General features: G+C 40.2%; 1 protein-coding gene across 2 annotated transcripts in view; it reads right to left on the bottom strand.

The window, feature by feature from the left end:
• Nucleotides 1-20,995: 20,995 nt before the first annotated feature.
• LOC110490016 (cadherin-10) overlaps nucleotides 20,996-24,989 on the bottom strand; it is a 48,890-nt gene continuing 44,896 nt past the window's right edge. For both annotated transcript variants that reach the window (XM_021563092.2, XM_036944303.1), the window contains 2 exons: nucleotides 24,180-24,428; nucleotides 20,996-22,117 (listed from right to left, as the gene is read on the bottom strand). In XM_021563092.2, the coding sequence (XP_021418767.2) occupies nucleotides 21,624-22,117; nucleotides 24,180-24,428 (743 nt within the window). In that variant the 3' untranslated portion in view covers nucleotides 20,996-21,623. The remainder of the gene's footprint in view (nucleotides 22,118-24,179; nucleotides 24,429-24,989) is intronic.

Here is a 24,989-nt window from a genome sequence, read left to right as displayed (position 1 = left end):
AATCCATTATTTAAAAGTGGAAAACATATGGCACCTCAACAAACCTGTTAAGAGAGGGTCGCCCACCAAAACTCACAGACCAGGCAAGAGGGCATTAATCAAAGAGGAAACAAAGAGACCAAAGATAACCCTGAAGGAGCTGCAAAGCTCCACAGTAGAGATTGGAGTATCTGTCCATAGGACCACTTTAAGCCGTACACGCCACAGAGCTGGGCTTTACGGAAGAGTGGCCAGACAAAAAACATTACTTGAACAAAACAATTAGCAAAGACGTTTGGTGTTCGCCAAAAGGCATGTGGGAGACTCCCCAAAGATATGGAAGAATGTACTCTGGTCAGATGAGACAAATATTTCACTTTTTGGCCATCAAGGAAAATGTCTGGCGCAAACCAAACACCGCTCATCATCCTGAGAATACCATCCCCATAATGAAGCGTGGTGGTGGCAGCATCATGCTGTGGGGATGTTTTTCATTGGCAGGGACTGGGAAACCGGTCAGAATTGAAGGAGTGATGGATGGTGCTAAATATAGGGAGATTCTTGAGGGAAACCTCTTTCAGTCTTCCAAAGATTTGAGACTGGGACGGAGGTTTACCTTCCAGCAGGACAATGACACTAAGCAGTCTGCTAAAGCAACACACAAGTGGTTTAAGGGAAAACATTTAAATGTCTTGAAATGGCCTAGTCAAAGCCCAGACCTCATTCCGATTGAGAATAGGTGGTATGACTTAAAGATTGCTGTACACCAGCGGAACCCATCCTACTAGAAATGGCTGGAGCAGTTTTGCCTTGAAGAATGGGCAAAAATCCCAGTGGCTTGATGTACCAAGCTTGTAGAGACATACCCCAAGAGATATGCAGCTGTAATTTCTGCAGAAGGTGGCTCTACAAAGTATTGACTTTGGGGGGTGAATAATTATGCGCCCCAAAAATCTATTTTAATTCCAGGTCTTAAGGCAACAAAATAGGAAAAATGCCAAGGGGGTGAATACTTTCGCAAGTTACTGTATCTGACCTCATGGTCCGATACCGTCTGCCCGACGGTAAGGGAGTGAACAGTTCATGGCTGATGTGTGTGTGGTCCTTGATGATTCTGCTGGCCTTACACAGGCACCGTTGAGTAGATGTCCTGTATGAGTGGGAGTACTGTGCCGTCTTTACCACCGGCTGTAGGGTTTTGCGGTCGTGGACGGAGCAATTCCCGTACTAGGCCATGATGCAACCGGTCAGGATGATCTCGTTGGTGCAATAGTAGTATTTGGAGAGAACCCGTGGTGGCATGCCTAATTTCTTCAGCCGCCTTAGGAAGTAGAGACAATATTGCGTCTTCTTGACAAGAGTGGTGGTGTTGCTGGTCAGTGTCAAGTCCTCAGTGATGTAGACGCCGAGCAACATAAAACTGCTGACTCTCTCTACTGCAATCCCGTTGATGTGGTTCAGGGTATGTTCCCTCCTCTGCTTCCTCAACTCATTTGTTTTGCTGAAGTTGAGAGACTGGTTGTTGTCCTAACACAACAATGCTGTAGGACACTTGAGTATTGGAGAAAATATTTCAAGAAGTAAAACCTAAAATGGTGAAGTAATTTTTTATTTTCTTGATTAATAGTGCATTCACCTGCTTGTCGGGAAACTTCCCTCTAAGGAGGTCGTAACTCCGACATGATGGTGTTGAAGCACTTTTGAAGTCGGAAAACATTTCTTCAACCAACAAGATTTTTGATTGCTACTGTAGATAAGCTAGCTAACGTTGCTATTAAGAAAGTTAGCTAGCTTGCTTAACATTGACAATATTGTCAAACTAGCCACATTATCCACATTGACAAAACAGATTTGTTGTAATCTTTTGGTTGAAAAGGTGAAAGGCCAGTGGTGAAACTCCAGAAATTAGCAACTCGGGTAACAGATTTTTTCTTCTTCGAAGTTTCCCACATGTAAATATGACTTGGAGGGTTGTTCAAGTGAAATTCCCCAGTCGGAACTCCAAATTCCAAACTTACAATTGACCCGCAAATTGGTAATCCAACCCCATACACCTGTTTCTTTTTTTTTTAGAGGGTGGATCAGCTTAGTATTGCGGAAAGAATGTTGCTTCCAATGTAATTGTCTGCATCATTTCCAATCCCCCATATTTTTGGGGTAAATATATATATCCATACACGCATGCACATATATACACATACTGTATATACATACACACTTTTTTAAAGAATATACCTTTGTTATTATTCCCCACAAACCCTACCGCCGATCCCCCAATTGGAGTAAACTAATAAACACTTCTGCTTCTACCTTCAATCCATACATCGTATACACATTCTGCAGACACAGTCTACTTTACAATAGTTCTCTCTTTGTTTGTTTGTTTGTTCTTAGTCCTTCCTCTATTTCTGATGTCCATCCAGTTTGATTTCTATTTGTAACTATGCTATTTCACAAACGTTCCGAACCTATATACATTTTACAGATCCCGTGTGCTTTACATTGTTTATCTTGTTATTAGTCCCACCCTTCAGCTCTATTCAACCCCTCCCATCTATCTCTCAACACCATCCATTTCGGATTTCTACTGTCTCACTCTCTCTTTTTCTCGTTATCAAATCACTCTCTCCCCTTTTACGCTCTCTCTTCTCTTCTGTTTCTTGTTCTCTTATTCTCTCTACTTCTGTCTTTTCATCTCCCTCTTCTCTCTCTTCTGCTCTCTCTTCCTCTCTCTCTCTTTTCCATTCTCTCCTCCCCTCGCTTCAATTGGTGGTGGGTGGAGGGAATCGCTGGCACAACTCAATTGCGGGGATGGCCTTGGAAGGTGCAGAACCGAGGGGCATATGACAGCTTATCATCCACCTCTTTCAATGTCTAACTAATTGATGGCCCACTCTGATCTGTCAGCTCTGACCCATGCACAGTGACATTGTGTGTATTGTCTTGTGTCTGCCCTGGCTAATTGAACACAGAATGGTCCAATTTGGAAACGTTGAGGAGAATGAAGCTTAACAGAGATGGAATCAGAGCTGACCTCTGGAACACACTATGCTAGAACCGGCCAGGTGTAGTTACAGGGATTATCTGTAGAGGGCGCTGGTAACACTTTTTCATTAATAATATATGTAATATATGACACTGGTGTTTTGAAAAAGAACCTCAAAATTGAGTATGTGAAGATGAATTGTTTTGATTGAGTAAGGTGAAAGTCAGAAATATGTTTTTCATCCCTGTGTGAAGTTAAGATTCAACCACCGATTCAACCACCTTGTTTCCACCTATGCATGCATGATCTCAGTCACTCACTCACTCACTCACTCACTCACTCACTCACTCACTCACACTACACTACAGTCAGTATTTTGTGGACCACTGGCAATTCGTTTTCAGGACGCAGGATAGATGTTGACATTTTTGCTAAGGCTGTGAGCACTCGTACTCTGACATAAGTATTCTCTCAGGTCTTTTGTTTGGAAAGGGCTCTCTTTTATGTGCCCAGTGAATGGGGTGATCGCAAGGCCATGTCTGAAACAGGAACTATAATTCCAGTTTACAGTAGTAGGAACTGTGTCCAAGTAAGTAGTTATGCTACGGTTAGCTCTTGGCTCTTGGACAGGTGAACTATTGACACTGAACACCTAGGAGTAATAAAGTTGTTGTGAAGATGGGGAAAGGTATGTGTTGCGGAATTATTCTAATCAAAGGAGAAACTTTTTTAGATTTCTTCAAAACAATTTAACTTAATTAATTACTGCAGTAATGGAGTTGGTCGGTAACCACCCTGGAGGTGATCGCTGAGAACTCAGAAGAGCATAACTAAGTTACAGCTCCTTATAGCAAAGACATCCTTCTGAATACATGACAAACAGAAGATGTGTGGAATGGGACAAAAGGTTAGAATTTGTATGAAAGAAATGAATAATTCACAGCAGATAGTATCTGCTGTGAAGACTGTTCTCATTGTAAGGAAACCAGGGTCTGGCCCCCAAAACGAGGTTCCTCTCAACCTGAGCTATCTCTCCTTGGTACCTTCCATTACACAAACACCAATTCAGTCTATGAACTGCAAGCTCAGTCAGACCAGAGCCATCTCCCTCACATCAATGGAATGTGGCTTGTTAGGTTTATCACCTAAGGCATCGTAAATCTGCTGCCAGCGTTAACAAAGACAGATGAGAGTTCTAAGAACCCTATTCTGTAGCCTCTAAGAAAAACAGACAGTGTGAATGGACTTATATAGGAATACATTTTAACATGGAAGTAATGTGATTAACATAGTGCTGTAATTCTACGACATTTGTCTGTTTTGACACAAAGATTAACTGTATTAGTTGTCCAGGCTCTGATTTTGTCCTATCTTGATTACTGTATGGTCAGCTGCAGCAAAGAAAGACTTAGCAAAGCTGCATCTGGCTCAAAACAATGCAGCACGCCTTGCCTTTATCTGCACAAACAGAACTAGCATCAATAACATGCATGATAGTCTTTCATGGTTGATATCTTAAGAAAAATGTGTGTGTTGAAAATGCCTAACCACGTGTATAATCTATTTGCATACACTTCAAACGGACATACATACCCCACCAGACAAGCTACTACTGTATGGGTTTCTTCACAGTAGCCAAACTGAAAACATATTTCATGCATTGCTCAGTTGTGTATATTTATTTTACCTTTATTTAACAAATCAAGTCAGTTAAGAACAAATTCTTATTTTCAATGACGGCCTAGGAGCAGTGGGTTAACTGCCTGTTCAGGGGCAGAACAACAGATTTGTACCTTGTCAGCTCAGGGGTTTGACCTTGCAACCTTCTGGTTACTAGTCCAATGCTCTAACCACTAAGCTACCCTAGAGTCTTGTCATTCTGAAATGCTCTGCCACCAGAGGTTACTCAGGCCAAAAGCAAGTTTAGCTTTTAGATTAAAAAATAACATATTGTATCACAGCGCCTCTCCTAATAAACTAAACTGGATTGATGGAATCAAATTCATGAATTTATTCATAATCCTGACGAAAGCATTCATTCAAATTGGATCAATGGTCATTGTCATTTTCTCCTACAGAGTCAAACCTAAAGACTTTAGTTGCGTGGATATGGTAGTCCTAATCTAACGACAAACCTGCTTGAAAAGTGCAATTATTTTGCCATTACTTTGCTGCCCTCTAAAGGGGATACAGTACTATGCTTCTACTTTCCGCCATAGTGTCTTTGTCTTTGAATGTGTGTTCCTAGCAATCTTTGCTGACGTTAAACATCTGTAAATGCAGTCATTCAAAGCCTATGCCTATTGAGCACATTAAGGTCCGCTCTGCAGGATTTATGCTGATTGGATGACCTTACTTACTGGCCCAATCGTGATTTCCCATTCTTCTCCAGGACCCTTTTACAAAACGAAAAACAGCCAATAAATTTGCTTGGGTAAATATTGAACAGCCTCACCACACGTTTTATTTCAATATTTCCCTGAATCTAATTCCACATTAAATAATAAGGATATGACATTATTGGTCAGGTCTTAGATATCTTTATTTGTTTCCATTGGTCAGGTACCCAGGTTAATGGTTCCATATCAACATGTTTGGAATTTAAAATTGTTAGCCGTTATTAGAAATGCTCATAGATTATATTACTTTATATGGTTTACCAGCATTTTAAAAGCAATAGCATGTCCTTTCCAGAAGATGGTGACACATACTAGGTAATGCTTCCTTATAGGTCCATTTTTATAGCCACACTGTAAACTTTGTATATGTACTATAATAAATACCTAATATTACTATAAATACATTACTGAGATTAGTACAGTATAACTGCCTTACCTGGTCATAAGGAAAAAACAGTGTAGGCTGTCAGTGTGCTGTAAGGCCTATCTTCTCACTTAAAAACCTAAAGTAACATCACATTTAGGATGTTGATTTATCTGCAACAAAATGGCAATTATCAACATTGGTTATTGGACCAGCTAGTGATATCTGCAGCTGTGGGACTGGATATGGTGGCTGCATGGTAATTTCAGCACAGCAAGGTTTTGGCTATTTAAACAGCAATTACATAAATCATCCCTTAATGTCTCCCTTCTCAGTCATCTTCTCTTCCCTTTCTTTCCTTGTTCCCTCTCCTTATTTAACTATACCGTCAGCATGGCATCCTCCCTGTCAAAATAATGTCCTACCAGTATTTGTTGGGAATGGCATGATTGGCATGTAACTGCCTCCATAATCATCTGAAATGTGATGAATACATATTACTCCACCGTGGAGAGCAGCACACACTACAAAGACAGCATTGAAATCATTCAAAACAGCAATTACAATCTTCCCCCTAAGAAAATAGCCCGGATGGAGTTGAAATATGCAACAATTTGTTTGGTCATTTAGATGCCTATTCAGAAGTTTCCCCTGCCTGTAATTATAACAAACCAGGCAGTGTGCCTCACCATTGATGCACTCCCTCTGGATTTGGGAGTAATTTCCAGTTCCTGAGGGAAACCTATGTCTTCTATTTTAACATTCTCGTCACGTCCCTCTTTCCACTCGCACATCCCAGAACAGAGCTTTACTTGTTTACATGAAAGGATCAGGTTATTTCACTGTTAGTGATGTTTGCGGATGACATAACATATGTGCATCCCAAATGGCACCCTATTCCCTATATGGGTGCTAGTCAAAAGTAGTCCACTATATATATGAAAAATTGTGTCATTAGGGACAAATACAATAGTGTACTCTATTGGCTATATGATTCTTACAGTTACTTCAGATGGATTTATCTCAGTGCCAAATGCAGGGGATTTATAATATAATATATCCATGTTCATAATTGGGTTAATGTGTGGGAAATTATCGCTTTCAATTAGACTCTGAACGAGGACTCGAAATTTGGAGGGTTATCACAATGTTAGCAGAATCTGTTAAATTGCTTGGTAATTGTTTTAATTTAACATGCAAGAATTATAATGAGGTATGACTAGTTCTCAGTTTGAGCAAATGTTTGGCTCCAGACATCAATGGGATGTTGAGATGGATATGATGAGTTCATTGATGCCAGCATATGCCAGTTTATGGGCCTACAGTTTGTGATTTACAGTAGGCAACAAAGCACTACTACAGTTAAACATACTTATGTTCAAGAATGTACCATTTTGATAACAAGGCCTATAACTATAGTGCATTCGGAAGGTATTCAGACCCTTTGACCTTTCCCACATGTTATGTTTCCTCATCAATACCTCATAATGACAAAGCAAAAATTGTTTTTTATAATAAAAAAAAACATCATGAGTAAAAAACAGAAACTTTATTTACGTAATTATTCAGACCCTTTACTCAGTACTTTGATGTACCTTTGGCAATGATTACAGCCTCGAGTCTTCTTGGGTATGACTCTACAATCTTGGCACACCTGTATTTGGGGAGTTTCTTCTCTGCAGATCGTCTCAAGCTTTGTCAGGTTGGATGGGGAGTGTTGCTCCAAAGCTATTTTCAGGTCTCTCCTGAGATGTTCAAATCTGGGCTCTGGCTGGGTCACTCAAGAACATTCAGAGACTTGTTCCGAAGCCACTCCTGCTTTGTCTTGGCTGTGTGCTTAGGATTGTTGCCTGTTATAATGTTAACCTTCACCCCAGCATTCACCCCAGCCCTCTGGAGCAGGTTTTCATCAAGGATCTCTGTGTACTTTGCTCCATTCATCTTTCACTTGACCCGGACTAGTCTCCCAGTCCCTGCCTCTGAAAAACATCACCACTGCATGATGCTGCCACCAGCATGCTTCACCGTAGAGATGAAGCCAGGTTTCCTCCAGACGTGACGCTTGGCATTCAGGCCAAAGAGTCCAATCTTGGTTTCATCAGACCAGAAAGTCTTGTTTCACATTGTCTTAAAGTCCTTTAGGTGCCTTTTGGCAAACTCCAAGGGGGTTGTCATGTGCCTTTTTACTGAGGAGTGGCTTCCGTCTGGCCAGTCTACCATAAATGCCTGATTGGTGGAGTGCTGCAGAGATGTTTGTCCTTCTGGAAGGTTTTCCCATCCCCTCCAGCTACTCTGGAGCTATGTTAGATTGACCATTGGGATCTTGGTCACCTCCCTCACCAAGGTCCTTTTCCCCCGATTGCTTAGTTTGGCCAGACGGCCAGCTCTATGAAGAGTCTTGGTGGTTCCAAACTTCTTCCATTTAAGAAAGATGAAGGCCGCTGTGTTCTTGGGGACCTTCAGTGCTGCAGACATTTGTTCCCCAGATCTGTGCCTCAACACAATCTTGTCTTGGAGCTTGACAGACAATTCCTTCCACCTCATTGCTTGGTTGTTGCTCTGACATGCACTATTAAACGTGGGACCTTTGTGTGTGCCTTTCCAAATCATGTCTAATCAATTGTATTTACCACAGGTGAACTCCAATCAAGTTATAGAAACATCTCAGGGATGATCAATGGAAACAGGATGCATCTGAGCTCAATTTCGATTCTCATAGCAAGGGGTCTGAATACTTATGTAAATAAGGTACTTCTGTTTTTATTTTTAATACATTTGCACAAAAAAGATGCTAAAAATCATTATGGGGTATTGTGTGAAAATGTATTAGGAAAGAACATAATTTTAGAATGAGGCTGTAACTTAACAAAATGTCACTCACCAACTGGATTCGGTCTTATGTAGCAAAATGTGAAATTGTGTTTTTTACATTGGATAAAAGTAGTGTCACCACGTTCACACCCTCTTAAGCTTTAGCCCCATCCATCTCGTTTCGCTCTCAGAGCACACACTTGATGCTCTGGGCAATGATTTGTTTACCGCTGTATAAAATTAAAACAACCTAACCAGCTCTGCTGGCAACAACTTCATTATGCTTTTTTTGCAGATGTTTACTGACACCGGCCATATTCAACGGGTGTTGTACACAAGTCACGTAACGTTAGCTAACGAGCCAGCCAGCTAACGTTAGCTAACGAGCCAGCCAGCTAACGTTAGCTAACGAGCCAGCCAGCTAACGTTAGCTAACGAGCCAGCCAGCTAACGTTAGCTAACGAGCCAGCCAGCTAACGTTAGCTAACGAGCCAGCCAGCTAACATTAGCTAACGAGCCAGCCAGCTAACGTTAGCTAGTTAAACAACAATGAACAAAGTGACAATAATGTCTAACATTAGGAGCTAACGAGAAGAGCAAACAGCTCTGGGAAAAATAATAAGGTCTGCTAGGGAGCCAGACAGCTAAGGTTAGCTAGCTAACAGTAAACTTTAGTTTAAGACATATACACTACCGGTCAAAAGTTTTAGAACACCTACTCATTGAAGAGTTTTTACTTTTTTTATTTTTTAAACTATTTTCTACATTGCAGAATAATATTGAAGACATCAAAAATGTGAAATAACGCATATGGAATCATGTGTAACCAAAAAAGTGTAAAAATGTTTTTATATTTGAGATTTGCCTTGATGACAGCTTTGCACACTCTTGGCATTCTCTCAACCAGCTTCATGGGGTAGTCACCATGGAATGCATTTAAATTAACCGGTGTGACTTGTTAAATGTGAATTTCTTGAATGTCTTTCCTTCTTATGCATTTGAGCCAATCAGTTGTGGTGTGACAAGGTTGGGGGTAAAAGACCAAGTCCATATTATGGCAAGAACAGCTCAAATAAGCAAAGAAAAACAACAGTCCATCATTATTTAAAACATGAAGGTCAGCCAACATGGACCATTTCAAGAACTTTGAATGTTTCTTCAAGTGCAGTTGCTAGTGCTACCGTCTGGGATTAATTTAGAATTCAAGGCAAACTTAACCAGCAAGGCTACCACAGCATTCTGCAGCGTTACACCATCCCATCTGGTATGGGCTGAGTGGGACTATAACTTGTTTTTCAACAGGACAATGACACAACACACCTCCAGGCTGTGTAAGGGCTATTTTACCAAGAAGGAGAGTGATGGAGTGCTGCATCAGCTGACCTGGCCTCTACAATCCCCCAACCTCAACCAAATTGAGATGGTTTGGGATGTTTCGGACTGCAAAAGTGAAGGGAAAGCAGCCAACAAGTGCTTAGCATATGTGGGAACTCCTTCAAGACTTTTGGAAAAGCATTCCAGTTGAAGCTGGTTGAGAGAATGTCAAACGTGTGCAAAGCTGTTTGTTAACACTTTTTAAGTTACTACATGATTCCATACGTGTTATTTCATAGTTTTGATGTCTTCACTATTATTCTACAATGTAAAAATAGTAAAAACAAAGAAAAACCCTGGAATTAGTAGGTGTTCTAAAACTTTTGACCATTGTGTAGCTAGCTAGATAAACATTGATCCTAGCTAGGTAAACAATGTTTAAAATCACACATGTCACGTAAAGTTAGCTAACGAGCCAGCAAGCTAACATTAGTTAGTTGAACAACAATGAACAACGTTCCAACAACGCCACAGTGCTTTGAGCTAACCAATCATGTCCGATGTTAGCTAGCTAACATTTAGCTCTAACTAGAAAATCTAATGGCTCAGGGAAACAACTAATAATGTCATCTAGGGAGCCAGCCAGTTAACGTTAAATAGCTAGCTTTCTTTCAAAATGAATAACGTGTATTATCTGAAAATGTAGCTAGCTATCTTACCTGTGTACATCTTATGCATGATGGACGCGTCTCCATCTCTTTAGCTATCATACTTGAATTCCACTGATATCAAAACTTGATCCTCCAGAAAGTAGAGAGCAACAATTACGCAGCTCCACTACACAATACATAAAAAAGCAGCGTTTGACAGGATTACCAACACAGACTGACGAGCTCAAATAGACAGAAGCCTTGAATATGGCAGACCAATCCTAACTCCTCTCTCGGCATGTCCAGCCCACTCATTATCTCATCCAATCATGGCTAGTGTGAAGGTTGCCAACTTTTTCTGTGGCTTAACCAACAAGGCTCATAATTTAACCATTTTATTCGTATTTACAGATGGCATACAAGTTTGTTACTAAGGCACATGAAAGATAGCATGTTTGAGAAGGCTGTTCTGCCAAAAAAAACGCATTTTGATTTAAAAAAAATTAATTTCAAACGGCTCTCCTGTGAAGTCGTGATTTGCGACATACGCCTGGTTTCCTGAATCGATACATTCATCTTCATGGTATTTTGAAATTTTATTTTGTCAATTTTTGCCTATCCCTGGGTACAGTAGTGGTTGATGCGTGATAACTTCTCCCCTGTATGTATGTATACTGTTTCTGATTTAGATATTTTTATTTTTACATATTACAAAGCACCATACAGCTGAACATACTGTAAATGCATGCAATTAATTACCCTTGAGAGCTAGGCCTTCAGTCTCGATGATAATAATATTACTATTAATAATAATAATAACTTTATTTGTATAGTACTTTTCAGTAAACAAAGTGCTTCAAATCCTAAAATAATGTATGTATTCTTAATCCAGTTGTGCAGTATATGGTTGTAATCCTATCTCTGTGTTTTTTTTGGGGGGGGGGATTAAGGAAACAAAGCGATATTAGAGTTTAACCTACTTACATTTGCAAGAACCTATAACTGGGCCTATGGTGCTCCATAGAGAGACAGATTAGAGTTCAAGTTGATGATGCTCATTATGTTCTCCATGATGTATCCTGGCACAGAATCAGTCTTCAGCTTTTTCACACCATAAAATCCAGAAGGTGACAGGTGGATCGCCGGGGCTGTTTTTCATCAAGACACTTTGAGTATCTTCATCCTGACTGTGCAAGCCTGGGTCTTAGAAAATTGGCTTAGCTGTGTCATGGGCTTGCTTTTATGAAGTGAAAAAGACTGAAGGCACTGTCAAATTTAGAGGGGGTGCTGTAGGCCTAGCCAATATATACAGTATGTGCTATTGTAGTCTGCTATATCCTAGTCTTAGCAGAGTTGCCAACAACCGGATGTATATGGTTTTCAGGGATTTAGCTAATTCAACCTACAGTAGATTCCTTTTCCGCTGAAAAACTCAGGTGTTTTTTTTACTCCTGCTATGTTAGGTTAGCCATATCCCTAAAATGGAACAGTTTACAAATAGAAAGAATTGAGGACCAACATCCGAGCTGCAAATAGACGAGTCAAGTTGTCTATTCACAGAAAATTGAAAACCATAGGCAATGTAAAATGCTATTAGGAGAGAATGGACTATGCACCAATCTGATAGCTGATGCCTGTGCCCCATGATTGCAACAATGTCCCCTTCTTTGTAAACCAAACATTAACTCTTGCAGTGATGGGTTCTTCTAAAAATCAACCATAGTCAGAAACATCCATTACTTAACATTTCTAATGACTAGACTCCCAGCCCCTTTAGGAAATGTATTTTCTTTATTAAAAGATGAGTATTGTGTCTTCTGGGGCCACCGGCTTCCATGATGACTCACTTGATTAATCGTTACCGTCCTCCGCCCAGACGCATCGCCGGACGCACCGCTTAGCTCCACTCAAGTGTGAGTTCAACCTCTAAACAGGGGACACAGAACTGCCTCCCAAATGACATCATATTTCCTATATAGTGCACTACTTTCTACCAGGGCCCTGGTCAAATGTAGTGCACTAAATAAGGAATAGGGTGTCATTTGGGACGCATACACTGTGACAGGGAGAGCCATTCCCACTCCTCCAGGACCCCACCATGTCTCAGGTGGTCTGGATTCCCTGCCCCAGCCTGTCACATCCCATCCACATGCCAATACTTCACCTGAATTATTGATCACTATGGCCTAGCGGTCCATGCCTGACTCAGAAAAATGATTCCCTTCTGCGATTTTCAAACCTGATCCATCATAAAAAATATAATGTATTATACAACTTGACATGCAACCCATTTCTCGCTTCTTCTCGTCTGCTTCACAGGGGGTACAATAACATCCCAAATAAAGAAAGTTTTGGATGTAGTTGCTTCAACGTGCTTGCAGGCAATTATTTACGCTGCATAGAGCAGTGTATGTTCAAACTATGAGAATAACACAGGGGAGGATCCCATGTGAGGAAGACAGTACTAAGTTATCTTCTATCATATCTGAGAGACCTTTTCTCAGAGTTGCTGATGTGACTATTTCAAGACATGAGAGATATCAAAGTCATAGAGAGTCAATCGATGGGGTGGTACAAAACCGATGTTGTGAAACTATACTCCTAACACACACACACACACACACACACACTAGTGGCACAAAATAATGCTAACATTAGAGACACAATTCTGAACCATTCTGAAGATGGTGACTTGACAAGACATCAGAAGCCACAATGGCCTCGGGTTAGAAAGCAATTTGTTACATCCAAATGCTTGTCACATCTGAGGAAGTTAAAGTGTGGGAAAAAAAGATCAGTGATTGTCATCTGCCGCTTTGCACTTAAAGTGCACTGTGAGCACTAGAGCATTTGCTTACCCTGGGAATCCTCACCATAATAAGGTATCTGCCATGTATTATTCCATATGACATGCAAACAGGATATGCATAACATAAGTACTCACAAGCTGCCACATGTGAGGGAGGGAGGTGGAACATGTAAGTTCTAGATGTGAGTTATTCCCCTCTGTGGTGTTTTAATTTGCGTCTGAAACAGCACCCTATCCCCTATGCAGCGGTTAAATCCCCTATGGGCCCTGTTAATAAAAAGTAGTGCATTATATGAAGAGTTTATATCCAATACGCTATATCCACAGTTTTTTCACATTTGTGTTTTTCATCAGAAATGATTGCTTATGGGTACCTTCATGTGTGTGTAAAATATTACTGTTCTCAGATTTTTATTTCATAGGTTTTAGCTGTATGATTTTTCTTTTAGCAAAACGCTATTATATCCATTGTTTGTATCCTGTATATTTGACTGATATGTGGTTCTACTGTATAAGATGAATGTATGAGTCGCTCTTGATAAGAGCATCTGCTAAATGACTAAAATGTCAAATGTAAATGTTTTACATGCAGATCTCATACTACTGTATTGAATAATATTGATGTCACAAATGTATCATTTGTACAGATCTTTATAAAACATGTAGTTGTTTATTACATTTTGGGGCGGCAGGGTAGCCCAGTGGTTAGAGCGTTGGACTAGTAACCGGAAGGTTGCAAGTTCAAACCCCCGAGCTGACAAGGTACAAATCTGTCGTTCCTAGGCCGTCATTGAAAATAAGAATTTGTTCTTAACTGACTTGCCTAGTTAAATAAAGGAACAACCCCATGCCATGATTGGGATAGACTAAAGGTTGCTAGATCAAATCCCTGAGCTGACAAGGTAAAAATCTGTCTTTCTGCCCATGAACAAGTCAGTTAACCCACTGTTCAACAGTAGAACTTCATTGTAAATAAGAATTTGTTATTAACTAGTAAAATAAAGGTTACATTTAAAACATTTGATAGTGAAATATACACCAATATACACATCATTAATAATTTATTTAAACAATTAAGGCTAATTTACCAATAATTCTGAAATAGCGTTTTCGAATTAAACTCTTCATATAGGGAATAGGGATCCGTTTGGGACACAGACTTAGCGACTCTAACGTTTCCCACAGTTCAGTGCACCACATGGGTTATTGCTCTCGAATGAGCAAGCCATGTGAACCCAACGCCTGATGCACCTCTGATTAAGACTGCATCAAGATTAAGACTACTGTTTTGACCAACACACTTTTGGGAGGCAGATTCAATTATTACCACCTCTCCTTGAGGACATGCTTCTCTTTTTTACTGTGAAAGGTACATTTTAATAATAAGCTATGGTAATTCAAGGTGACAGCCTGTTGTGTATTTAGTCACTTATCATCCCTATTATCTAGCATAGACATGTCATCAAATAGTGTTGTGTCCTTCGGTGTACCACAATAGTAAAAATGAACATGGACAAATGCAAGCATTACCTACTCTAAGGCTGGAAATCAATCAAAGACACATTATAGACAAGGACATTGCACTTTACTTGAAGGTAGCTTAATTTACGTGCATTTTGATTGAATCCCTATTATTTAAAAAGAAAATGTATGTTCACGCTGTTTGCGAAACATATTTATGAAACCTTATGGCTTATTACAGTACATACAGTACCTTTAGAAAGTTATTGAATTGTGGTGGCATTTGGGTACGGCAAAAAATAAAGAAAAAATGTTTAGCACATTTTTCCTAGATTTTGTCAAATTTAAAGGCATCTTACACATTCGAAGTGAACTAATATGGTAGCTTAATGACCTTTTTACCATTATGATAACATTGTGTCACCAGTAGGAGCAGTAACACCAATGATGGCCACACCAATGATACATTTGAGGTAAATTTCGATTTTTGGAAATAGAATCCACATATTCTCAAAGCTAAGGTCATTAACCCATTGAACATATATGATTAATCATTTTTCTCACAATGTAATTTCCCTTTATTAACATTGAGCAATACCAAGTGACACTTGGATTCAGAAACCCCAAATGATAAATGGAATCCTAAAATGTATGACAAACTAAAAGGGTGCAATTAGGCAAGAATTGTATTTAATATAGACCCCTCCCCCAGTAACAGTTTGCCACTGGAGGAAATGCTCAAGGTCCTTGTGTATCTTTGTAATGATTTTCAAGGTGATAACACCAATGACATAAAACTGAGATACACATTTTATATTTGTAAAGAAAAAGTAGGTATTTTAAAAGCCGCCTTTGTTTTTTATTGATCTATACTATATATGAAATACTCTTGTTTACTTTCTAGTGTTCAAAATAATAGATATCTCTAAATCCCCAAAACGTGTCACTGCAACTCTACTTGGTCACTACTGGGACAAGCCCATTTTAAACAATGCTTAACGTTTTGCACTATAAATTACTGGATTATGTTGTATCAATGATAAACAGTTGAATATAAGCAAAAACATGTATGATGTGTAACTATTTTTCATTTTAAAGTGTCTTTCATGGATCTAAAGGTGAAGGACTGAAAATGCCTCCGCAATTCAAGAAACACCCCATAGGCCTCTATTACATCAGCATCCAAACGTCATAGACTGGTAAAGTGTGACTTCACTGTGCTGACTAGGCTAGCTGCTACACATACAACTTATAATCAGACTACCTCACTAAATATAATGGAAAATACATTGACCTTAGATATAGGTCTCTCCCACTTCACAGCACTGATATCACACCATAACTAATGCTGCATAGTACTGATGTGGTGCTTGGAATATTAATGCATACTTTTTGGCCACAAACGACATGGATGATTCATAGTGCGCCATATTACCGCCTTTGTGTCCAAAATGGCAACTTATTCCTTTTATAGTACACTACTTTTGACCAGATATAATACATTATATAGGGAATAGGGTGCCATTTGGGATGCAGGCCAAGTCTAAAGGTAATGGCCAGTGACAGTGGCACGTCTTTGCAGTCACCTTGGCGTGTCTCTCTGCCCGAATGCATTATTCAGAAAGGCATACTGTAGTATTGGTCGGGTCTCTCAGTAGTCCCCCTCTTTGTTCTGAATCTACAGCTCCAATTGTGCTTGTAATCAAATGTCTTGGGTGGCTCCAATAATGACACGATGTTGTTCTACAGATGTAGTATATTCCTGGATAAGGCATCAATTCAATTAAAAAGGAAAGGTAGAATGTTACTTGATTTTTACTCACTGTCAAAAGGGGTGTGATATTTACAGTGAGTCAGTTTGGATAAAATCATCTGGTAAATGACTGTGTACTATTACTGCCATAGACTCCCACATTGTCAATAGCAGTCAGTGTGTCTATCATAAATCAAGACACCATCTTGCTGGAGGAATAGTAATACTATTACTGCTAATACTATTAGTTTTAGCATGAGATGAGAATGTTAGCTAACCATGGAGACTTCATGAGTAACCATGTTGTGTCGCCATAAGGAATGGCACTTCAAAGAGATAAAACATTATTATATTGTAAAGCTAATCATGACCAACCCCACATGTATACTTCAAAGTTTGGACTCTGGCTTGGACTACTGTGGCTTGGACTGCTGCTTGGACTGTGGCTTGTGCGGTAAGTAGATTATTTATTTAGTTAAACTCCTGATTTATGTTTGTAAATCTGAGTACTCTGCATTGTCTGTGTCCTCTTGGAAAAATGTTGCTTTCTAGAACCTAAAAGGGTTATTTGGCTGTCCCCATAGGGGAACAGTTTGAAGAACCCTTTTTGGTTCCATGTAAAACCCTTTCCACAGAGGGTTCTACATGGAACCCAAAAGGGTTCTACCATGAACCAAAAAGGGTTCTCCTATGGGGACAGCCAAATAACCCTTTTGGAACCCTTTTTTCAAAGAGTTTACCCACCATGAGGGAATAAGGTGCCATTTTGGGACACATCCATTTGTTATATTGGATATGATTCCACTCGTTTCAAAATATGCATAGAGCAACATTATCCATAATTGTGCTTGGACTAAACAAGTAGGAAGTTAATGTTGTGAGTAACCTCAGAGGGAAGAGAGAGAAAGATAGCTGGAATGTAATAAATTGGATGGGGGGGAAATAGAGAACTAATTCATCAAGAGAAAATATGTCCACAAAGGGAGAGCTGTTGATTATCTTATAAAATACCTCCCTAGCAGAGCCCGACCTGTTTTAAGCCCCACATTTTTAGCAACAAAAAAAATTGCTCTGATAAATTATATATTTTAAAAACAATTGGGGGGGCTTGCCTATTTTGCATGTTATTTTGTCATTAATGCGTGTCACAATATACAAAAAAAAAATATATATATATATATATAATTGAGTTAATAAAGCATCATACAAACATGGTCTCTGTTGTTTTCTTGAATAAGGCAGCTCCAAAATGCAGGTGTTTCAGCCTAGCTCAGTGCTTTCTGTGGTGGTAGGGCAGGCCAGCAGAAAATAGGAGCATTGTGCCGTGATTGGCTCAGTGTTCTGTCACTCATGGGGACACTACGTCACAAGTGAAAGTCCTTAGTAAAAGTAGACATCGAACATTTAAGCCCTTTGGGTCCTGCCATAGAGTTACATTAGAAGAGCCCTTCCAAGAAAGCTCAAGATCATTGGCCACAGATAAAATGGCGTCAAATCCGTTGTATGTACAGTAGCTTTGATTGGAGATGTAAACATCTTACTTTCAAAATCTTAGCTAATAGTCATCATCATAAATGTGTCGTGTATTTACTATCATTAAATTGAAGACTCTCTGTAACTATTATTACGCGATCAACTGATTAATCATGTAATTGTAATTAACTAGGAAGTCGGAAAAATATTCAGATTACAAAGTTATCATTTCCTAAAATAACTTTTCAGATATTTTATCTGATCAATTAGTCTTTGAATTAATTAATTATTTACTTTACCTCACGTTAGTCTCATTCCAAACGTCGTAAATTGTTGGTTATCTGCACGTACCTAGTCTTCACTATGAGTCATCCATACATCAATTGTCTTAAATCATTTATTTATTACTATTACTTTATTAAGTAATTCACAGAAATGCACAAACAAACAAGGTAAATGTCGTTACAAGAAATGATAGGAGAATGTGCCCTAGTGGGCTAGACAAAAGGGGAAGTGGGGGTCGACTAAGAAGTCAATTCATAGTTAATAATTATAACAACTGAAATGTTAATCCTTTACACATGAACGCTCACTCATTCGGGAACAATTGCAATCAATATATATATTTACGCTCAGTGTGTCGTCTTGATCGCTGGTGAAAAGTTTGTTTCTTTTGAGGAATTGTCCGTCTCTCTCCCTCTCTCTCTCTCTCTGTCTTGGTTAGAGGGGATAGTTCAGAGTAACATTCATTCATTTGTTATAGAATGGATGTTTCGGCGGTTGTCGTTCTTCGCATTCAATGATACCGAATTCCTAGCTGCAGACTAGTAATTAATATCAAAGACTTGTTCTTATTCTGTCGGTATCGATAGTCGAAGAGTTTAACCACGTGGTACGGTTAAAAGATTCAGCAATGGTTTGCAACCTTTGTCCTCTCCTAATGGAGAAAAACATGGTCTGGTGATAATTTCTCAAAGTTGGGTTTTATTCGGAATTGCAGAAAAGGGCTGTCCCAGGACACCTGACCCTAACTGGGCTCAGGGGCGGTCCTCTGATTTAGTTAACTCCAAATCCCTTTTTGAATTTTCCTTCATTAAACAGTCCAAAATCACATTGTAAAATTGTGTAAACAGTATCATACTCACTCATTCATCTTATACAACAATTAGATGTAAACCTTATATCTGAGGCTATTATATAAACAGCGTTATGGTAATGTGGCCACACTGTCTCCCATGATCTTCCCCAAGTTGTAACAAACGGACCAGTTCGTAGCTGGATTCTTTACCGATCTTCTATACTTTCTCCGTAACATGACATTTGTTCGGACCTCGAGTTATGTGAGGTGGAAGAAGTTCCCCTGTTCTCTATGAAAATGTACTCTCTCTATACTGCGTGTCCATGAGGAGATCTTCAGGAATTTATGACGTCTCTCTGACCACAGCAGCCTAGTTGAAGGAGGAAAGGGGGAGGCAGGGAGAGGGGGATGGGGATGGGGCATGCCACACCCAAAGAGGGCAACATCATGGCAAATCTTTTTAAATCCTCGTCAAAGGAGAAATAAGGAAGAGAAATTATAGATAAAACGCATCAGTGCTCATCGGCCATTGAACATAAACATTACACAACAAGTTGCAAATTCAACAATCAGTGGATTGGAAGGAATCATTTGTCACGGATCCCCCCCCCCCCCCCCCCCCCCGTTATGCTGCTCATTCTGTTCACCATTTCCAGAGGTCGACGTCACCGGCCTTCTAGGCTGCACTGAACTGTCATTACGCACACCTGGTTCCAATTCCTCACTGGTTGTGTTTGTATAAATATGCCCTTTGTTTCCCCAATTGGGTTGTCGATTATTGTTCCCATGTCCGTTGGTTGTGTGAGTGCCTATGCATTGTCTCAGCCTGTGCTGCGTGTTTTGTGCATTGTGTATTACGGGTCTTGCCCCGTGTCGTTCTACGAGGTTTACCCTCACTCTTTTGTTTAGGTACCTTTCAGTGTTTTGTATACATGTTTGTTTTGGGTGTATTAAAAACCCAGATTATGTATTCCTGCGCCTGTCTCCAAATCCTTTATACCAGCGTGACATCAGTGGATAACTGCAAGCATTGCAAAGCAACCACTAACGTTGGCCTGCTATTCAGTGTATAATAATTTTGTCTATTTACCCCCCTAATTTTGCCTACTGTTCTAACTTGGTGGTGCACATGTAGCCTGTAACCTGTTTTAGAGAAATGTAAACATTGAATTTTGTAAGAGATTCTGCTATTATGCCTCCTTTATTTATCCTACGGTTATGACTTGGTGTGCAGGGAGTACACTGTAAGAACGGCCCATGTTCTGAATGCTGTCGCTGTACATTTCAAAAGTGCTGAACAAATAGTTATATTGACTATGTCCTTCGTCGCACGCTTATTAATGTCTTAATCGAAATTACGGACTGCCTCTTATCCGCTTGTCGTCCCATTATGCCATAGTTTGTACATCTTAATTGTCAGTAGAAACCACATTTGTTTAAGCAAGTCAGCCATATCAGCTATTTGAATGAACAGCTATTTGAATGAACTATGAATGAACTGTTTCGCTGCCAGACAAGTCTCTGCTGATAGCCAGGTGTAGCAGTTGTAAGGTGTTGGGACTCTCCTGTTGAGACTCTGCTGTTGGGACAGCTTTATGTAGGCCCTAACAGTTTGTGGGCATATTTGTCACTGTTATAGTGCAATTCATGTATTGTTTAGTGCTGTGTTGTGTAGTCGCTTTGATGGCATGCATCCTACATTTTTTTAATTTTTTTGCCACACCAAGATTTACATGCTAAAATCACCACTGGTTGTAGCTCACGTACAGTTTCCTGTAGTTCAGATGTGGCCATGTAAGATTTACAATATGCATCATCTGCTGAACAGCAATGCTACCAAATTACACTGATATGATGTATCATTGTATATTTTATAGAGGCCAAAGCATGTCTATGGAAAAATAGGGAAAAAGTGAAGTGTTTTTGGGGAATTTTTATTAATAAAATAAGTATAAAAATATAAATATAAAACAATATGACTTGGCAATCAAACAACATGAATTCAGTGTGTAACAGTTACCCTACAACGTACACGTCCTTATTACATTGTACACCTATGATGAAATGTATCCACAGTTTGACGAATAAACCTTACCAACCGTTCACATGAACATTGTTTGTCAAACAAAGATAGTGAATAGGATATAGTATGTCCATCATGGAAAAACAGTTCATACATGTATCTATTTCAAATGTAATTTGCTGGAAAAGCATTTTTTAATATTTTTTACTTTTTTTCATGAATATGTTTTCCCATTAAACATTGATAGTATACAAGACTACTATCTCGTTCCTCAGTTACAAAACACATTGTCCACACCATTGTTCACAAAATTTCCTAAAATTCAAAGGCATCTTTACTGATTATACCAAAAACAGTAAAACTGTGAGAAATGTCACCACCAGTGTTGAGAGTAATGTTCAAGTCTTGAAATCTACTTGACCATTCATATGAATCAATGGATGGGTGGCAGGAAAGTGTGTGAGAGAGATTATTGAGACATGACGTTGATGATGAGCTGCTTTCGTATAGGCCTAATTATGATCTAGGTTTCTCTCGCCGTGTCCTTCCCTATATACATATCTGCTAGTTTTTTGAACGGGGGTCCCCAGTTGCTGAGGTAATCGTACTCCTGGTCCCCCTCTACACATCCTGACTCCAGGGAGCTGAGGGACTCGGCTAGCGAGCCGCTCCCCTCATAGGCGTAGGTGGCCAGGGAGTCGTAGGGCGGCGCGGTGGGGTCCGAGTCGTTCTCATAAAGCCTCCCATGAATGAATTCTCTGACGTCGGCGTTATCCTTTATAGGAGATGTCCTCTGGAAGGGAAATAGCATCTCTGGGATGATATCCCTGCGCAGCTTGTTAGCGTCCATCACCTCTGGGTTGCGCAGCGTGCCAATATCAAAGGCCTGGGTGTCCTCCTCTCCACCCCCTTCATCGTTGTAGCTGACGACGTTGTCTCTCACATCCTCTTTGGAGATGATCAGAGGCTCCTTCTTCCTCTGCTGCCTCCTCAGGGCAGCGAACAGCACCACGATCACTATAGACAACAAAGAGAGAGAATAACTTGAGTATGAGATGGGAGAGGAGTGGGCTTCGATACATGTGTCATGCATTAAGGAGATTCAGAAATGCACAGAAGAGAGAAAGACGCATTTGCTATCAGTGATAAATCCGCTGCACTGCCGAGGGCACTCACCTCCTTTTATTAAAGATTCAGCAGAAAAGATTTTCTTTCTCTTTTCCGCTTAACTTCACATTCACTGTAGAAAAGCTGTAGCATTTGAAAGAGTGCCTCCTTTTTTCTCTCTCTCAAGTCAGACTACACTTACACACATGATTAAATGCATCTTACCATATTTTCATTTCTGAGCAGGACTTTTAATCAAAACTTACCAGCATGAGCAGAAATTTGCATCCAGAGAGTGGCGCTATGAGAGTGTGGGATTTTTATGGGGTCCAGCTCATTATTTTCATGAAAAAGGAGCAAAAATAGCAAAAATAATTCCAGCCAGTGTTACTCCCTCCTCCTCCTCTTCCTCCTCCTCCTCTTTCCACCTCTCAGCAGGTGCTGTAGTGCTCTACCTGCCTCCCACCTAGGTGTTAATTATAAAGCTCTCTCTGCAGGAGGGGCTCTTTACATGCCCTGTGACCAGAACTTTCTGACTGACCCATGCTGTGGTTTTGGGCGGTTTGGGGTGGCGAAGAGGAGGACAAGCAGGAGGGCAAACCGTTCTAGCTCAGTGCCTACTGCCTGCCTGCCTGTCTGTCGGAGGCACAGTAGAGGTGAATTAGACAGCCTGTCATAGGGGTTCAAGCGAGAACCATTGGATAATGAGCAGATGTCATGATATTTCGCTCAAAAGGCAAGCATGGGGTTCAACCTTCAGCACTTCCAATCTGAGTGAGCCAGAAGCCAGAGCTACAGTTGAGCTCTCTTCAGTGTGAGACAGACAAGTGAAGGGAGACTGTGAGGAGGAACAGGCATGCAGTGGAAGAAATGTCAATACTTAATTTGCTAGCTAGGAATCAGTTGCTTGGTGAGGATGCAAACAGGATTCTAGTTAAGTGGAGATCATAAAACAGGTGTTTGTGAAAGAAAGATAGCATACACATGAAGAGGTGAACACATCAATAGATGAGCTGGGTCTCTGCAGTATCGCGTGAGGAGGAAGATTAGCATACACACTCAGGCACATTAGAACCTGTGTAATATTGTGTATAACACAGGGCTAAGGGCTGTTCTTAGGCACGATGTGAAGTGAAGTACACAAAGAAAACTCAGTGGATATGTATGTTGCCGTTAGGTCACTGTCATGACTTTTAATGGGATAATTGAATTGATCAACATCTTAAATAGGCTCCTCCTATATGATGCTGCTTTGGTGGCACTGGGGTTATGCTTGGCCAAGTGCAGTACCAGGTTCAAAGTCAGTTTTTTGGCCATTACTTATTTATATACCCTTGAACATAAGCACTACATATTTTTGCTTTTTGCAGTGGAAAATGACATGCATACTTGCAGTTTTGCACTGTGTGCTTTTACAATACTGCATTAGCTCACAAAGGGGGCTGAAGTGGTGCTTTAGGAAGTCAGGAAATAGCATGTGACCTACTTTAGCACGGAAAAACACAAACATTTTTGTCAAGTGGATATATCCACTAATGATAGCTTTCATCCCGCTACGCCATTTTCATGAGGAAACACACTGTATTTACACAAGCAACCAGCAAAGTATGCCTCAGCGAGTGGTCCTACATTCAACTATCTTTAGTTGAAGAATGATGATGAAAGGAATACACACAAAGAAGAAGGAGTCACAGAAGTAGCACAGTGGATTTAAGTGCTGTCGAAGGACTTTGTGGCTACAGACCTGTTCAGCACAGTGCAGTATATTTATTTGTGAGTCCAACACAGCCCATAATAATTACCTCCACACACTACCGTGTGTTTAGACTTAAGAAGATTACTTGAGTGATCTGACTCTGATTTGGGTGTCTCCCAAATGGCACCATATTCCCTATACGTTTGAACAGAGCCTTATGGGCTCTACACAAAGCCGTTGACTGTCTGTACCAGTGTAATTGATAGTAATACTTACTCAAGAGGATAATGACACAGAGCAGGATAGCCACCAGGGCTCCAGTGCTCAGCCCCGCAGACAGCAGAGCCTCAGTGTTGCAGGACTGCATGTTCCCCCGGCTGTCGCAGGCACACACATTCACAGTCAAAGTGCTGGTGCTGCTCTGGATAGGGTAGTCATTGTCCGAGATCACCACGGGCAGTAGGTAGGTATTCATCTCACGGCGGCTGAATCCTGCCCTCCGAGTCAGGATCCTGGCTGTGTTATCTAAGGGGTGGATTGCAGAGGAAAGAAATAGAGGATTCGAGAAATTAAAGGTAGTTTGTAATGTTTTGAACAAATGGTCCCCCTAAAGCTTGTATCGTTGCAGCTCCATAGGTCACAAAAAAGTACATAATACATCTCACTGTAAGAAATTGCTGTAAATTTACAGCATCTAATGTACAGTTAGCTACTATAATTATATATGACAATACAGTACTGTAAAGAGCAATGCATGTTGGGGGCTCAATGGCATTCTGCCACACTGCTGTAAAATGACATGCAGCCAAAACAGGCCTTTTGGGATATTTCAAATACAAGTGTGGGAAAAGACTGATTGGAGAGCAAATGGTTCCTGCGGAAAAGAGAAGACTAATCAGCCTGTAGGCTCACCAAATAAACTTAGCAAAAAAAAAATAGTCCCTTTTTCAGGACCCTGTCTTTCAAAAATAATTCGTAAAAATCCAAATAACTTCACAGACCTTCATTGTAAAGGGTTTAAACACTGTTTCCTATGCTTGTTCAATGAACCACAAACAATGAATGAACATGCACCTGTGGAACGGT

The sequence above is a fragment of the Oncorhynchus mykiss genome, chromosome 15 (genome assembly GCF_013265735.2).
Source record: "Oncorhynchus mykiss isolate Arlee chromosome 15, USDA_OmykA_1.1, whole genome shotgun sequence".
NCBI lineage: Eukaryota > Metazoa > Chordata > Actinopteri > Salmoniformes > Salmonidae > Oncorhynchus > Oncorhynchus mykiss.
This window is presented reverse-complemented; position numbering and strand designations above follow the sequence as displayed.